The sequence below is a fragment of the Branchiostoma belcheri genome, unplaced genomic scaffold, assembly GCF_001625305.1.
Source record: "Branchiostoma belcheri isolate BF01 breed outbred unplaced genomic scaffold, Haploidv18h27 scaffold31, whole genome shotgun sequence".
In the NCBI taxonomy this organism is placed as follows: Eukaryota; Metazoa; Chordata; class Leptocardii; order Amphioxiformes; family Branchiostomatidae; genus Branchiostoma; species Branchiostoma belcheri.
In genome coordinates this window covers 1,501,132-1,519,599 of record NW_017803921.1, presented here as the reverse complement: position 1 = coordinate 1,519,599, position 18,468 = coordinate 1,501,132, and the positions used below count along the sequence as shown (strand labels likewise).

Sequence of the window (18,468 nt, the reverse complement as noted above, 5' to 3'; positions counted from 1 at the left end):
CCGAAGCTAATAAAGTTTGGCTTACTTTGACAGGACCTGGTCCCACATAGTCTGATATCTTAGTCTCTTTTAACCAATTTAGTAATTAGTTTCACTGCATCTGCACGCGGCATGTACATAAGCATGATTTAGGTATTGGAATCCGTTAACAGTATTTGATGGACAGTGATCTAACTGTTATGTAAAGAAAAATGGAGGTCCTCAGAGCTAACAATGTTTTAAACCAGTACAGCCGTCTGTTATAGAGCATACCAGTATACCATTCTGGAATTCGGGACTAATTATATATTGGATTAGAATGTATTATTGATTTCACTTAAAAATCGAAGAAGGCAAACTGCGGAACTGATTTCATTAGGCCGATCATTACGGGACATTATCTAAACAGGTAACTGCATATCCGGGTGAACCCTATAGACAATATGCATGGGAGTCACATCCATGTCTAGATGTTAATTATAGATTTCTATTCACCCTGCTGCTGCTGAAGACCAAGGTGACGAAAGAGTTGAGAGAACCTCACTGTGCCGTGCAAATTATTTCAACAACCAACTCATGGTAATGGTTTTCCCTGTATAGTTGACTGCGATAGTACTCTGGAAGTATAGCTGCCACCGGTGGTACTTTCACAAGCAAGGAACATGGAAGACTCAACGAAACTACCACTGTGCAGCTCCAGTGTCGTCAATGAGTGATGACTGTAGTGAAGTTATGTCGGTTAGGGGACTATAAACTAGATGGGTTTATTATCACGCCAGTGATGCTGTCCATAGCAGGGGAAACATTGAAAGCCTTATGTAGATAACGTGAAACTGTACGACATTTACCCGATTCTTCAACTGCCCATGACTTGCAGCTAAACCGCCCAACTCAGAATTATATCGATACATCTTAGGACTGGACTAAGTAGACATTTTCCCAATTTTTCAACTGTTCATACAACATTCTGCATAAGAGTTCCAGGTTAAGAGCATGACTGCCGGCGGATCGATGTGGAGTAAGATTGCTTACACTGTCGGGATCGGGCAGGCCTGGATGATTGCCCTCCAGCCGAGCGGCGACTGCATGGATTTCTGATATTCCTTCTGGACATTTGCAATTTGTGAGCAAATTCTGCCATGCCGTCTTTCACTAATCATTATTCAGTACGACATCATGTCCGAGGGAGAGGTATTGCTCAGAATCGTTTTGTGTGCCCAAGTCTGCATTATTTTCATTTTTACTTCTACCGCTCTTCTTAACATTTACCACATTGGTTGAACAATTGGCACAGCAGGTGACTATCCCCTCTTCAAGATGTCCAACCTGGAAGCAGAGTATAAGGTTTAAATCACTCACACAAGTATAAGGCCCCAACTCTTTTCGATAAGTGCTCAAGGTGTGGCTTTCCCTGAGCACCTCGGCCTGCCAGGGATTCAACCCAAAAAACCGTCGGATTCTGATTCGACAGTTCTGAACAGCTTGCCATCATTCTGTATGGGTCCATATCTGCTGGGAAGACTAAGAGAAAGTATACTTTTATTTCATTATTATGAGAAAGCTTTGGAAATGCATTTATTCATTTATAAACTCTTGAAATAATCATCGTTTTTATTCCAGCAAACGTTTCTCTATTGTATCGGCACAGGGAAAAGTTGGCACCGGCTATGCTCAGATTTTACTGTCCTCACTGGCAGCTGTAAGTAAGCTACGCCAAATGGTCTTTTCGTTTGGCGGCCGTAAAAGCACATAATTTAGCATTTTATTGCAATGTAATGTATATGGTGGATACTGTATGCCTTTATGGCAACTTTAGCGGTTCAGGAATGGATTAGTGTGTCGCCATGCTACAGACCTGAAGGCTGGCCGGGAAAGCCCCTCCTGACTTTTTTCGATTAGACGTCTGTCAGAAATCAATCCGACGTCCTTGTAAATTTTGATGTTAAAAAGTAATTGATTTTGGCCAACATAATCTATATCGGACCAGACGTAGAAATTGAAAATTTATCGAATGTTGTGAACGGTAAGGTTTTATGGCATCACCAAAAAGTTGTCTGAAGTGAGTTTTCGCCTGCCAAACTAACTGGTACTTATTTTGTTCGTCACTAGGTTCCGGCGGGCTCTTCTTACATGTGTCTTAGTTCTACACTTAGGTATTGGTCTATTCCTTTACAGAAAATGGCTTTAGAAAGTTCTTGATATTTCTTTTTACGTGGGAGAAACTAAGTAAAAGTAAGTCTAGTCCTACATTAGTGTTAGGTATTGGTCTATTTCTAGCCAGACAATGACTTACACGCTCCATTGTGTTGTAACTGACATTTTAAGCACTACTCTGCATATTCATCCGCCAGTGGACGTCTCACTGCTATTAACCAAACCCATTTCGCGGGGATTAGAGTAATCCTTATATCTGGCACGTCATGTTTTACTGACAAACTAACGTGGCGCTTGGAATGCATAACAAGACACAAAGCAGTGCTCTCGGTTATGGATGAACAGAGAACAGCATGATTTCATGCCAGTCTTATACTTCTCCAGCCCAGAGATATATTTTCTAAGTTACGGTTACATAACTTGCTTTGAATGATGCAGCTGTGTGCTCAACAGGAAACTGGTCGATACATATAATGATTCTTAACACTTTCTTGTAAGGACATTAGTGGTAGCCACAGGGTGACCATTTTATAAATCAATGCTATCAACATTGTAGACTATTGCCTTTTAACCTTGTGTCGTATGACCCGGTAATATTTTAGTAGCAGGACTTTTGTAGCCAACATTCTACAAAGATGTATTTTCAATGGTATTCTACTGATAAATGAGACATACACGTAACCAACGGCGTTTTCTAGAAACAAGGCTCTGATAACATTGATACCTCCTCATCCCTATGTACCCTTATGACCACTACCATAACGCACATAGGAGGTGAGATAAGATAACGTTTAATGTTCTATTTTGTCTCCATAAGGCAGAGTCAAGGACATTTGTAACGACCACCTAAGAAGAGAAGTGGTTGATATAAGAGATAAGAGCCATGGCCGTACATCTCTTAAAAAACATAGACATACGCTATCGCACGTTTCACTATCTTTTCAGAATAAATCATCAGCAATGAAATATGCAAAAGACAGACTGTCCTTCATGCTTGAAGAGTGCGGTATGGCTTGCATCGTATATCAGGGATAGATGGGAGAGAGGCACCGTTTGTTGGATCAAAATAACGATCTATAAATCAACATCAGAAGGATGGAAGGTCACAATGTCACAATGAATAACCATATGGTGTTGAAGACGGAAGATCTACGTATCTACGACCTACGAGTTCAAATGCAATATTGGAAAACAAAAAGTATTACTATTTTAAAAATTCATTGTAAAGATCAATCTGAAAAGAATACTAGTTATCAAGTTGTAGACATCAGAGGTTGTAGATTGAATATTGCTGACAGCACATGTGCATCTAACACTTGCAGGTTATATTGATTCTTATGTACATGGGCGTGACAAAAGCCGTTAGACAGACTGGTCATTGGATCATTGGATCTCTGCATGTAACATTTTCATATAATCGCTCCTGCAAGAATGCTCGTCACTTTAAATATGCACCAATATCTGGATTATAAATCCACCCATCCCTGAATGCCGTATGTCAAAGACAATGACATATTGATACAGCCAGGCGCGCGTCATTGAGAAAAGTTCCGAAGCGGGATTGTGGTTCAACCGCCCCTGACGGGCTGACGACAGACGACAAATCAGCGCCACGGCATGTAACCATCCGCGAACAACTGACGCAGCCTGCGATGAGATATTGATAACGATCAGCCCGCCTGCTGTGCACCTGTACCCTGTGGTAGAGATATCATCGTTCGTCATCAACTCAGAGCAAGAGTGATCTGGGATGGGGGGAGTAAACCCGATGGGGGAGTAAGCCCTAGCACAAACAATCCAGGGGGATGAAACGCCCCATGTAAAAGTCCTAGGGAGTACACAATAGCAAGGAAAAGCTATACTTCCTAGTAAACCTTATTGTTTTCCGTTTCATCATTGTTCTGAATTACTTACTGTATTCAAAAACGTATGTTAACTTACAAGATGATATGGTCTAGACCAGGGATATATTTACCATAGCAAGTGACTAAGAATGAAGAAAAAAACAATTCTACGACTATGTAAAAAAACGTGCTTTCACGAGCAACCACGATAAGATAAGCAATCAGGCTTCGACTTCATCATTAGCTATAGACTGTGTTTGACATCAACCTATAGCAACTGATTAGAACAGCCTATGCATGCTAGTACCGCCTAGGACAGCCCGTGTGAGATAAAACAAAGGTAAGAGTTATAGGGTACTAGCTACATGCGATTTGAGATCTATATCACTATCGCATGTCGTTAAGAATAACAAAAAATACTGATGTTGGAGTAAATGATACATCCTGGAGCAGCATACGATAGCAACAATGAAGGACCGGGTAGTCGGTCTACTGGCTATATGTATTTGTCAGCAACAATGACACAGTGATGGTCAGAGATGAATATCGCTATCGCATGAGGCTGAGGATAGCAAAATAGCTGATGGAAGACTACACCATACATCCTTGGGCAGGTACAAGCAATCAGTCATATATATATCTGATTACTGGCTAGACAGCGTCTGTCAACGGAGTCACTAACCCAAAATGGCTAATGATAGAAAAATACTACAAAGAGACAAATAATTATCAGTCTGGAGAGTTGGCTTGGCTACTGCCCAGGCCCGAATGATAAAACTCAATCATATTCTTTAGAAAAAAAACGCTTGATACGAGTAATCAGTCTACTAGCTAGACAGTAGTTGCCATTAACAAATTGATCCTTTTCACTATTCTCAGGTGGCTACGAATAGACTGACGTGGCTAACTTTAGACTCCATCCTATATGATGAGGCAGCCCGAGCCGAGTCAATATAAAACTACAAGCGACAGGCCTACAACGAGTCGACTACTAGCAAGACAACGAGGGTCAGTGACTGATAGCAACTGAGAAAATAAATGGTGGTCCGAGATCCATTTCACTAAAGCTTGCGGCTAAGAATTGCAAACATCCACAAATAAACGAGCAATTAGTTTCCAGAGTTGACTACTGGCCAGACGCAATTGATCAGCCAGCTTGGCGAAGTTGAAACCACTTGTTAGGAAACTTTAAAGAAGGTGAGGGTCGAAGTTTGCCCTTACGAATCACACACAAAGCTGGTTAGTACAGATACAAATTGTGCAGATCTGGGGATGTATTGTTCAATCGCTGGTCGGATGCAGCTCAGCTTTTAACCAAATACCTGGGGATCAGTTGGGGGGAATGTGGTCATAATGCTACGGTTTATCACTTACTAGCTTCGCGTTGTCGATACGGCAAGGGAACATGGCAAGCTGAAATAGATGGATGGATAGACCATATTCAACATGGCCAACAATTTGTCTTACTTTAAAGTTTTACTTCAATGATGACAATAAAAGTATATCTTGCTTGAGCAGCGGATTACTGCATGTATCCTATAAGAAAGCCGTAACAAAAGGGGTTTAGAAAATGTACATTCGCACCATTAAGTACCCATGCTGGACATTTAGTTTAATGCATGCAAAAACTTGGGTAAGCTCGTGATATCTTAGATTCTAGTTTCTAGTTAAGAGTCATGCAGGGCAATACCTTCTACGATTAATGTGAAACCTGTTTATACAGAGCCAAACTACATCTTCCTTGGTTCATTGGGTCTGTAAGATTGGGAGGCGTTGCTAAGATTGGTGTTGAAGCCTGTTGAATAGGAGTCAAACAGATATTCTTTGGCTCACTTTCTATTCAGAAGTTACACAGAATTGGATATATAAATATGTGCGAGTCGATTTGTTTGAGTAACGTCTGAAAAAAAAATCGGTGGTAATTAGATTTTTACCCCCGGGAAGGAAAAAAGAAAGCTACGCGAGGTTTGATTGCTGATTTATTTTGTTTGGTGCAGAACTGGTTAGGAGGACATAACACTAATGGGGACATCGATCACTCCAGCATCGAGGATGTACAAACCCATGCTTACATTTCATGCACGAAAAGTCGGATTTACAATGGCAAAATGCCAACGAAGTCTGGTAAAGTAAACGTCCGGTTGTCTTTACAAAGTAAACGTTACCAGACTTTATTGGCATTTACTGCTTTTCGTCGTGCAGTGTTAAAACCTGTGGTCAGGTTTATTGTCTCTTGAAATGTCTTGAAAAGTTGAGTTTATGTGAGGATGCAGCTATTGTGATGTTCATGTTCTCTCTGTGGACACTTTGCTTTGGTACAGTACCTAAAACACAGGATGTGCCGTAAATGTATCCGTGTGTACTAATTAGCCAGCCGAGGGCTTAAAAGTAGCGCCAGGCAACAAAACATCAGGTGGCTACATCCGGCCCAGGTTCTTTGATGACTTGGCCACAGTTTGACTGCAGCGTTCTTCTATCCCCGACAGGTACTAAATCACATGATATTGCTCTTTGCAACAGACACGTTTATATCCATTTATTGCCATTGAGCTTCCACCCTTCAGCTTCCTAATTATCAGTCTCGTCACGTCGCGTTACTCCGCCAGCCGTACTGATAACTTATCATGCCGACAAATAAGTCACGGCGTGTGTTCGGGAGGCAAAGATCCGCCGTATAATTCAATGACTCTGCGACCTTCGTCACGCGTTTAGCCACTTCCCCCATGAAATCACAGGATACATATTCATATCTTCCCGTGTCGACGACCCTACCTTCTGCGCTGCTGAAGTCTCTAATCGAGCCTGTTACTCTCTCAGGGAAGAGGTGTGGGTAATGCTCCCTCTTGTCAGGAGTGGTTTAGATAACAATCATTTCTGGACTGAGAAAGCGTTGCTTTGGACCCAGGCATGAACCGCGACCTGGATTGAACCGCCGCCAACAACCGGACCCGCTGACGGTGCGGGTAGGTGTGTCCCGGCAGGGGACGTGCCAAAGATGCCGGAACTGGTCATATTTAGGTTCCTATCGACAGGCGAGGCATACGTACATGGATCCTGCATTAATCCACAGCTACTTACCGGCGGTGCCGCGCACTTATTAAAAGCTAGAACAGCAGTCTGACTGTTTTCTGACGTACAGTTCAGACGGGGGGCAGTTTTCTTGGCGAACTTGATACCTTGCCGGATCGATCGACGGTTCTGCCGTGATGATGCATACGTCACACTTGGCAGCCGAGGCCGATCATTCCGGATATAAACTGCCATATACCTAACTGCAATGCAATATTACTCTGAAGTAGTTTCACCCTGCCTTTCTGCATCGATGCGTTCCCCGTTGGTTATGGCCATCTATATTTCTGTTAGGCTCACGTCTGCAGCAGCGTGGTTTTGAGAAAAAAACATAAATTTGCGAAGATGTAAATCTATATGGGTTGCAATGTATACGTAAATGCATTGGGTACTTTTAATTTACAATCCGACGTTTTCCGGTCTGTTTAGTCGTTCTTGTAACCCATATTTTCAATCAGAAGTAAAAATAACAGCATATTTTCAGTTTTAAAAACGCTCACGCAATAGCTAATGTGCAATACAGTACATACATAACATGCAATAGGCTCCGTTCGGAAAATATAAACATCTACTATCATGGCGATTTTAGACATTTGACCAACACAGCTGCCTGTTGGCAATTCCTCATCTGGTGTGCCGGGATAATGGGACAATGAGTATAATTTATAAGGGTCATAATGCTTCTAGCGCATATGCTACCTCTCTGGCAGCGCCATATATATACATGTAGCCAGGCCGGTGCGTGGCTGGTCGCTGATTGGTCGTCCTCGGAGCGTCAGTCGCCCCGCCCGCTAACAAATTTCCTTCCTGGTTTTTTTCAAGGTCTGTTGGTTCAGACCACCTGGCCCGCCCGCAGCTGCCGCGTTCACTCGCACGTCTGTAACCATCGGGCGGTTCTACAGGGGCAAGGACGGGTACAGGACTGATGAACGCCAGCCTTGTTATCTAGAGAACGTGCTATCTAGACATCCAAAGGTTTTCCTGGAACGTCACGCGAAGGAATCATCTGCCTTCTCCGGGAAGTGTGGTAAGCACGGTGGCTGCAATTTACGACGTCTGAGCCAGAACCGCCGGTTGTACAGTGTAGGTTTACAGGCGTGGATGGGGGGTATCACGAACCGCGAAGATTTCCCCGTAATCTGGCGGATTGGAGTCAATTAGGCGTATTGCATAGTCATCACGGAAGGTGTTTATACAGCAGACAGGCCCGGTTGGGGACTTACCGTGGCGGCGGCGTGTCTGTGGGCGGAAGGTGAGGCACACGGGGCCCGCGGGACACGATGGGCCGAGCCGGAGGTGTAAATGGACCTCGTTTCACAGGTTGATATCTGGTGACAACCGCAGTGGTCGCCCAGACGTATTGATCAGCGGACACTCGTGAACAGGGCGGCGGAACTAGCTCTCACGAGCAGAAGGTTGAAAGGCGTGCGAGCGTACGCCGTGTACTATCAGACATCGGAGCATCACCTCAACCTAGCTACCCCCTGCATTCATTTCCCGTGTAATCAGCTATCTACAATGCTTCTCTAATACTATTCTGGGTCCATGTAATCCTTTGACTCTGCAGTATAATTGGGGTGTTGCCCAGAAGATGCAGCGTCTACGCTGAGGCTCGGACTGCAGTGAGCCCTGACTTCACCCCGCTCTCAGATCCATACAGGACGCTCTACAGATGACTACCCCCGGCCTACTCTCTCATCCCGTATCTCAAAACAAATTGCCATAATTCATTCACCGGGCGTGGGGAGTTGAAAGGATTTCTGTAGACCCTCCGATGAGTTGGAGTTCCGCTGCCGGTTTCCAGTTGCAGTGGTAGGCTCCTTTGGGAAGCTCTGCAGCGGGGAAGATGGATAATTGCCTGGGGCCGATTCTACTTGTCTCCGTGACATTGGCTCTACTAGGGGCTTCTAAGGAGCAGTCTGTAGGTAAGTCGTGTCTTTTGTTTATCGGTACTGCCATATTTGTCTTATCTTATCTAAGAAAACTGATGGTTGTACCTTTTGTATAAAACCTGAGTAAACTACATATATCAGGTGGGGCCGTGTGGCGAAGCGGCAGAGTACTCGACTCGGAACCCTGAGGTTCGAGTTCTGACATGCCACCGATCTTGTGCCCTTGGGAAAGGCACTTTACACGACTTTCCTCACTTCACTCAAGTGAAAATGAGTATTGTCCCGTTCCGTATTTGTCCTCTGCGTTGGTGACGGTATAAAATAAGTTGATATAACTTGAGTGTGCCGTCACCATGTCCAGTCATGAAATGTTGGAATGAAAAAAACTACATACTTTGCGATGAGGACAACACCAGTAATCATAAGAAATATACTTTCTCTTTACCCATTTTTAATACATTTTTTGTGTTAACAATTTGAAATGTTTTTGTAGTTATCTATTATGTATTTGCATCGCTGTACTGTTTTTGAGTTCTTGAATAAAAAGTAAGAAAAGATCGTTTTCATTAACGCGGACAAAAAAGAGCGATGGGGTGATGATGAAAATCCAAAACCAACAACAAGTTAATGGCAGTATCTGTGCGTTAAAAGTATGTTTTCCTTTTATAATCCATATATGTGGAGATCGGCACTTGATTCTTTCGCTCTACACCATATTTTATGGAATTTCAGAGGTATATAATGCTGTGCTCACAATGTTAATGCACATGTTCCTCAAATTGATGACGACCGGTAAAAAGTCCAATATCCTAAGTAATACCTAATGCCTAATCATCGAACCCAACGTACAATCAATGAAGAGACCTAATAACTCTATTTAGCGGTAGTTAGGTAAGTCGCATCTTCCTTTAGCATCAAGAAAACAAAAAAAAAAGAAAACAAAGTGGTAAAACACAAAGCCCTTTTAGTATGAGTTGTATTCATCGGAGGATATCGTTAACGTACGAACGTATCTAGGTACTAGGTATAACGAACGATGACACTTGATACTAAACACGAAAACGTGGCGAATGAGGGATATAACGCAGTGATTACAATTCTGAGGCACAAATCCCCCATATTGATGACTACTAGGAAAAAAGTCCAATATCCCAGTAGTACCCAGGATTTATCTACCGTCGACTATGGTTCCAAATACGAGTTTTTACCTGCTGCTATGAGCGTGTTCTGCCTCTATAGTACGTGTAACTCGCGTTGGTTTCTGCAGCGCGAATATGAATCAGTCTATTTTTGGGGTTATTTACATCCCTCTTAATTGGTTAGCCATTTTGAACGCATTTGAAGTATCCACAAAGGGACATTAAAGTCTCTAATTTGTGGCGAAGTACAAAATTTACACCTACTACCCAGTTAGTGTCACGTAGCATTCAAATAACGAATTAAAGAAGCTGAATCGTAATTGTATTAACCATATTTTACATCATAGGAATGATTGATGCAACATATCTCAACTTTTAAGTTCAACACATACTTGATCATTCTCAATTTCAGTCTGAGTAGTACTTTGCATGACGACAGAAATGAATGGACCTATACCATTATTGCGTCACAGTTTGTTTACCTGTTCTAAAGAACATTCTAGAACGGTCAGTTAAAGAATAAAGATCATTTCAAAGTTTTCAAAGTAAGGTATGTCTGATTTTTGCTGCATCTAGTTGTGTTGACACAGCATTACATACCACATGGGTGATTTAGTTGTGACGTTAGACAAAAGTAGTAACTGTATTAAAAGCCTTATATCAGGCTAACGCTACACAAACACACGCCGCGCTACGCACCCCTGTACAATATAAACGTCGATTGACCGGCATTCATTGCGGTAAACAAACTGTGACGTAATAATGGTATAGGTCCATTTCGTACCATATAACCAGGACACGCAACACTGGGATGATAACACTACCATGAAATCAAAGCAGCAGCATAACGATATTGGCGACGTACATTATTGATAGATATATGAAATACGTATCAGTTAACATCAGGGATAATGTCATCAGGTTGGTTAATGATTGAATATCAAAGATTTTTTATTCACAATCATTTTTTTACAAGAGCCGACGTTTTGATGACCCTCTGTGATCTTGACTGGTTGGCTGTGCACTTAAGCTGGGTGTTACTGGTGTTATGTACAATATACATTGTATATGTTGCGTTTGAAACGTCGGCTCTTACAAACAAGTGTTTGTGGATAAAGAGAATAAAGAACTGTTGAAAGTATTTACGGCCGTCTCAGTAAACAGTTCGTCAGCATGACTGATTATGTAGTTTCACGGCGGTGCCCTGCGTGAGTGAGATACAGGCGGTAACAGTCCTCCGTCTTACCCGGTTCCATCAGACTTTTGTCAACATCCCCCGGAGCACATCCTATCACCGGGTATTCGCCAGGAATCACCGCGGGCGGGGATTTTATACCCAGATAAGTACCCGCAACAAGCATCCTTATATCCCGCCATTACTTAATGCGCCTCAATAGCTAAATCCCGCGGGTGATCGCAGGAGGCGAACGGAGGCTTCCCGTAATTCAGCTAAAATTGGCAGATCGAGGCAAGCGGCGACGGTGATGTTGGTAATAGGAGGGGAAAGGTAGAGAGGTGGAGGGCGTCACCATGGGTCGCAGGGATGTCGTTTCTACACAAGCTTAAGGTTTTACGGCTGTTTACAGCTAGTTCCATAATGAGTAATGTATGTACATAAAACATCTTAAGTGGTTTCATGAAGAACAATCTACGAAGTCCTCGATTATTTAAAGGATATGGAAGTTACACCATGCTTTCTGTTTTTTCTGTAGCTGTGTATATAATATAATATTTTATCTGCTGTGGTGTTATACTTCTCTTACACTGTGGTTGAAATGACCGAGTGTCTAATTACGAAGGATTAGATTTGGCAGAGTAATGGGTTCCCCAGCATGACTGAACATTTGCGTAACAAGCATTGACAGCAACCCTATGGATGCCATCTTCATCGTTAGAAGCCAATGAAGTCCCACAAGAAAGACAGCCAACATTCAAATCTAGTATTTGCTCACATACTGTCGTATAGCAGCCAGATGACGCCAAACTGTAGGGTTTGTAAACGATACACATTGTTCGGAGCCTACTCATCCCAAAGTCATGTCATGCCTCCCAAGAGACCCGCGCATCTTTCGTTACTTGATTTGGAAAGCTCGCAACCCGGGGGTAATTTGGAGTTCCTCCAGGTTTCCTCTCAGCCCAGATGAACTCATCCGTCTTCCCCCGCCGATCTCGGCTGCCCAACTCCCGCAGAACGAATGTCATATCCCGGCTAGAATTGAACTCATTACGGGAGGCGCTCGCCATAGACGTCTGTGTTGAGGCGCATAGCCTGTGGCTGAAGCAGGCCGGCTTTGTCAGAAAACTTCCATTTCATCCCGTACTACTCCCCAAGCCTTTTGCAAAGCTTCGTCCAGGGTATTGCATAAAGAACCATTCAGTATTAGGAACGCCGGTGCAATGTTAAGTATCAACAGATGGGTTTTTCGCACAAAAGATCACTGCCTTGGCTCTCTGAAGTGATGAACTGATGGGGAGAGATGATGTGATGTTATCTGATCTTACAAAGCTTGGCATAGTATCTAACGTACTAAATCACGGTAGAAGTCAGCAGTAACAAACGGTTTACTTAGTATGGGAGAGTCGTATGGTCTAGATCGATGTTGTAGCATCTGGTTATAACTAGTTTCGATGAATACTGGCTAGGTGATTCTAAAAGTCGTTATCTGATAACAGGTAGATGACCAAAATGTCACATTTCAGGATCATTATTATCATTGAAAAATTCCCACCTTGTTGAGTACCTGTAATACTATTCGCGATATAGTACACCGTGCTTTGACCAAAGCCTTCAACGAAATATTGGTCTTAACTATAAGCAATATCGACAGAACTATATAAATCCCCTTCGCAAAGAATTACAATTATCTCATGGCATTTTGACTATAGTGATAAACTTTGTTACCTTTCTCATCTGGTTGCAGAGTACTATACTAGTATGTATATCACTACAACTATTATCATTAGTTTGTTTTTATGAAATCTAGACTACAAACCAACGCATAAGAGTCCATTTGAATGCAGTAGATAAGTTGTGTAGTCACTGCTAACAACTTTACCCACGGCGTCCCCATCTTCTGTCGTTGCCTCCATCCAATCTATTAAAAGCCCTCCCGTTGCTTCGGCGTCCCCACGTCAATACACACATCAAGTCGGGCCGAAAGCCCGCCGCAAACCCGATATGATTTCGGCGGATCAAGCGAAAGGAATTTCCGGAATCAGCGGGAAATTCTATTTCACGGTCGGGGCAACTTGTCCCGGCTGATAATCTGTCTCCAGGCCCCGGGCTCGGCGACAATTTTATTGATACTATCTGGGGTGGCATCCTGGGCTGTTTGCTTGGCTGCAGAAACATAATGACGGACCGAAATAGACGAAACGCTGCGGGGAAAAACGCTCGATCACTGCTACACATGGTCGGCAACTTTTACCCAGGCTGTAACATCAAAAATTAGTTTCGAAACGCAATCTAGATGTCAATATTTTTCCAAAACTTTGTTCAGGGGTATGGTATATGGAAACACTCGATCACTGCGACACACGGTCGGCAAGTGTTACCTAGGCTGTGACATCAAAAATTACTTTCCAGATGCAATCTACATGTTATTTCTTTACAGAACTGTATCCAGAAGTATCATATGAGAGCGCTCGATCACTGCGCCACGCGGTTGGCTGGTTGACAACATCAAACATACGTCTCCAAAGACAACCTATCCGTCAGGATTTGTGCAAAACCTTGCAGTAGTATGATCCAACGGCGATCACATCAAATCTATCCATGAACTCAACGACTTATGTTGAAGTCACATTTCCAAAAAGCACAATAATGTTGACAAAAGTAATAATGGGAACTACCTGTGTATATCTTTTATATAAATTGATATAAGTTGATTTTTAATAGAAACAGCCCGGCCGGGCCCCGGTTTGGAGATGCGACCTCAGCATTACTAAAGACGCGACGGGCTGCATCTACAGAAGCAAAGAATCCATAATACACCCACCATGTACCATTCCAAACCTTAGGCGAGAGTTTGATGCTAACAGTCCCCTTCAATGACTTGCGTCTTTATAGAGCAAACTATCTCCAGAAGGCTTTCAGGATGACATATATGACCTTGCCTCTAGACGTCAAGGTCAATATAACAACCTTACCATGGATACGACGACCTCATGTTCTACTTTTATATCTTTCATTATTTTCCACTCCATCACGAGCAGAATTTATGTCACCCCTAACCCTAAATGCCTCTAGTGCCTTGTTAGGCGGTGGCTGTACAAAATAGTGTATATAGAATAAATGAACATAGAGGATGGTGTTGCCCCTTGTGTATCTGTATCTTGCTATACTTGTGCCGGCTTTTGAACTTCTTTATCATCCGTATTCCTATTCCTATTCCCGTCTTATTACCAGTAATGTTACATGTTGTATCTAATCCCAATTTCAAATTTTTAACTTCCACCTTTCGTCTGTTCAGGTGGAGACGCGAACATAACGAGCCCTGAATGCTACCCTGGTTCTCCGGAACTGTGTATAAGTGCGTAATTTCATATCGTGTAATGCCATACCCCATTTGCAGCCTGAGATTGCTCGTCTTCCCGTCCCAAAGGGAGTTCGGCCCGTCTCAAAAGTACGTCAATGGCACCACAAGATGCATTCGTGAGTCGCTGTTGTGTAACGTATTGATATCCGATCTGTGACGGGATCCCTCGAGCGAAATGTAATTGAATGCAGCATAATACTGCCGTAAAACTTATTAGAACCAGTGATGAAACTTATCATTCTCGATAATGTATTTAAACGTCGACAACGTCAAATAACTCCCAGGCAAAGATAAGTTTTCATCGAAATGATCGATACCCGTCAAGTGAAGTCAAACTCTGCTTTCCCCCTAAAGCTAAATCACTGTTTGTGTAGTCATCTCATCTATACCTTAATCTGATTTTTCGACCGTTTGGTCACCACAGATGAACTAACAACCAATTTTATCCACTCTTCTGGGTTTTCTGTTTCTCTCTGGTACATTCTCTGATGTTATCATCCTATCCTGTTGCCTACCCTAGCACTTTTTCTTATTTAGTGTTGTAATTTCTATCCATCTAAAACGCTAACTATATTGTAAAAGCAAACACGGCGTTTGCATATGGTCCATCCTCTATTTATCATGATAATTATGTACACGTATCCTCTTCAGAGTTGTTATCCATCCAAACTGATGACTATATTGCAGCCTCCTAACGGTTACTTAAATGCAGTTTTAAACCAGCAGGTATGTCTGCGGGTGTCTTTATCCAATATTGTGTTGACGATGAAATATGTAGCCTCCGCGCAGCAATATTGGCATTTTCCTTTTCAGGCTCGGAGAGAATTATGTTGCAGCAGGCAACTATCTTAATGGCTTAATATTTGATATTGGAACCGGGAGTTGGGGGCTATTTTTGCACTTGTTCATTCTTACATGTCCAAATTTGGACAGGCCACCGGGGGGTCCAGCGGGGACCTATTTGTAACATGGGGGACGTTTATATGTGTGTATATATATATATAATTGCAGAAGTGTGTAGTAACTCATCTGACACAGCCAACTATAGCACACGTTTTTCCTTTTACTAATGATGTACATTTACGACCTTTCCTAATGCATCTAAACATGATAATAAATATATCATTTTAGACGTATTTTGTATGTTACACTACATTTATAGGAGAAATAAACCATGTTAAGACTGTACTAATGTAATATTCCCCTCTTAGATAAATGTGCAAATTCAGATGGAGGTAATTACCTGCGCAGTTTAATTATCCATTTTCATAACTAATTACGTATACGCAAAGGGACCGCCCTGACATATGGCAAGTCGCATTCTATGTACTTTTATGCACATTTAGAAGAGACGGGTTTAGACAATGTTGACTCATACAACAATGACAAAACAATCAATGCGAACACTCCAATAAAGTTATAACCCTTGCAGTTCAATAATCCGTTGTCCTAACTAATTACGTACACATTCGGACACAACATATGGGAACTCGTATTCTACGCATGCTTGTGGTCATTTAGAAGAGACAGTTACGGCCTAACTTCTAATATAAAAACGCCATTATCTGTTCATTTAATTCCCGCTGCAGTTAAGATGGAAACCCCCGTCGGGTTCCGTATTATCCGGAACGCAATCATGACGTGGTAATTGCGCGGCCAGGGCGGAGGCGCCGGGCGAAGTATCTCGTAAAGACTCCGATATAATGTGTTTACGAGATACTCCGGTCGTAATGAAAAAAGTGAACACTTTCCCAAAGGCGCTTCCCACATCAGATGGCCGGTTAGGAGATTGCGGATTTGGGCTGCAGGTGGGGATACTAGGTCGGGGAGAAGGGCGCAGGTGTATCGATGTTCATGACGGATGCACAGAATACCCGTGAGATGCCTTATGAAGAGATATACCGGTATACCGCTCATTCATTTGGCGTGCAAGTCTTCACTCAGAGAAGGGTTAACGTCATAAGAATCGCAGTGAGCATGTTCCAGACGCGAGTCAACGGGAGATATCAGGGGCCACATCTGCCGAGATCTCTTCTTTAAGACGAGGATTGTGTAAGGTAATGGTGAAGGGCTTTGCCGCATCTTATGGCATCGCCGTTTCCACTTACTGACGGATAGCCGCGTGAGCCAGACTCGTTACCCCTCCCCTCGTAAAAAAGACTTCTATCTCCTCGTTTCATTTCGGTTTTACTAAAAGGCTTGAGTGAACAAGACCTTGCAAATCCGCGCCCGGCGCTCTCTGTACGGCTGGCAGAGAATGCTCAATTGAAAGCTCGACATGTGATATAGTGGTCATCCCAGTTTCAATTCTATTGATTCATGGTTCCATTTGTTTTAGCGAAAAAAAAGCTGTTGATGAGTCGTTTAGTATGCATTAAAGACTACCCGGCAATTCGTCATGGTCACATCAAACCTTATGGTTGCTATTGCATTTGAAAGAAATTTATAATATGAGAAAAAAAAAAGCTAAAGGTTCATCGGTAGTTTTTCATACAATGGACTACGGCATTATAATATTTGTTCTTGAAAATAGTATCCGCAAATTCTAACCACATACGGCTATACCCACCAGGGAAGAAACAGCGGGGAAGTTTGTTCCATTAAGATATGGATCTAGGAAAAGAGCTTTTAGCGTTGAACTTCCTCCTGAGATTTAGAGTATGTAACAGGATTATTTTTTTCAGTGAGAGTTACTTACTGAAAGGGTTTACGTACCATTCATCATCTGAAACTCCCGCCTTTATGCAGTGTGTTTTGACCGCTGATGTACATATAGATTGATTCCAGTTATCACTACGCTCCGTGTGACCACAGGCGGGCTAAGATTACGATCTCGGATATCACAGCAGTTTGACCTGAGACAATTTCAGAGTTCACAGTTTGGACCTGGGTGCTGCTGCATCTCAGATACTATGATAACAGTCCATCTGTGTCGTAATATTTGCCCACAAGTGACGATATGGGGATGGATACATAATTTGTTATATTTCTAAAAATAGTTGTATATGGTCTCACATTCATCATAACATCAGCAGCAGAACTATGAGAATATCTTTTTAATTCTAATATCACATGTTCCCATAATCAGATTCCAGGTTAAATTATATCCATGTATGTGCGCAGCGTTGTAAGATTTAGAGGCTTTTCAGATATTATTACATTTTTGCATATCTGGAGTGCAGCAAGATTTACAGGTGACTGAGTTAGAAAACACGGAGTACATACCAAACTAAATGCAGAAGAACAACACTGAAATTCGAAAAAAAATACTGTTTGTGTCAATCTTCTAATGTCGTTCTCCATGAAGGCATTGCGATCTAGCAAAATTCTGAATTTTTTCTGTGACATTAATCAAAGTGCAACGCTAATGCTGATCAAAGTCTGATGTATGATGAGACTGATGTATGATTAGCACGCTGCTGTAGGTGTATGTTTTCTAGTCCGTGCTGGTTACAATATGGGTGACCCGTACCTTACATGCGCTGGTTTCGCTTCATCTGATTATCGCCTTCCTGTGCTTTGATGTGTTCAGACTTTGATCTCCTCTGCTTACCACATGGCATTTAGAAAAAAGACTCAGGCATGTCTAACGGCAAAGTAACGGTATCTATCATGGCTACTGTGAAAGAGGCGCCGTAAAATGGCAATACACGTAGCATGAAAAGATACAATATCTTTGGACATCTCGTCCATATTTATTACTTTAAAGATAGATAGGTTGTATTTAGCACCGCCGTTTCCAGCCCGTCCCTTTCTTTTACCAAATGTCAGACGATCCCCTCTGGTCTTTAGTGCCTCAAGTGTTTCTGACAGCTTCCTATTAATCTCCGTAGATTGGGGGATCCCCAAATGT

At 42.4% G+C, this 18,468-nt stretch overlaps 1 protein-coding gene across 1 annotated transcript in view; it reads left to right on the top strand.

The window, feature by feature from the left end:
- Positions 1 to 7,882: 7,882 nt before the first annotated feature.
- The window catches only part of LOC109474573 (plexin domain-containing protein 2-like), a 28,050-nt gene continuing 17,464 nt past the window's right edge, over positions 7,883 to 18,468 (top strand). Inside the window, exon 1 of the mRNA XM_019774905.1 lies at positions 7,883 to 8,971. Within this exon, the coding sequence (XP_019630464.1) occupies positions 8,893 to 8,971 (79 nt within the window). The 5' untranslated portion in view covers positions 7,883 to 8,892. The remainder of the gene's footprint in view (positions 8,972 to 18,468) is intronic.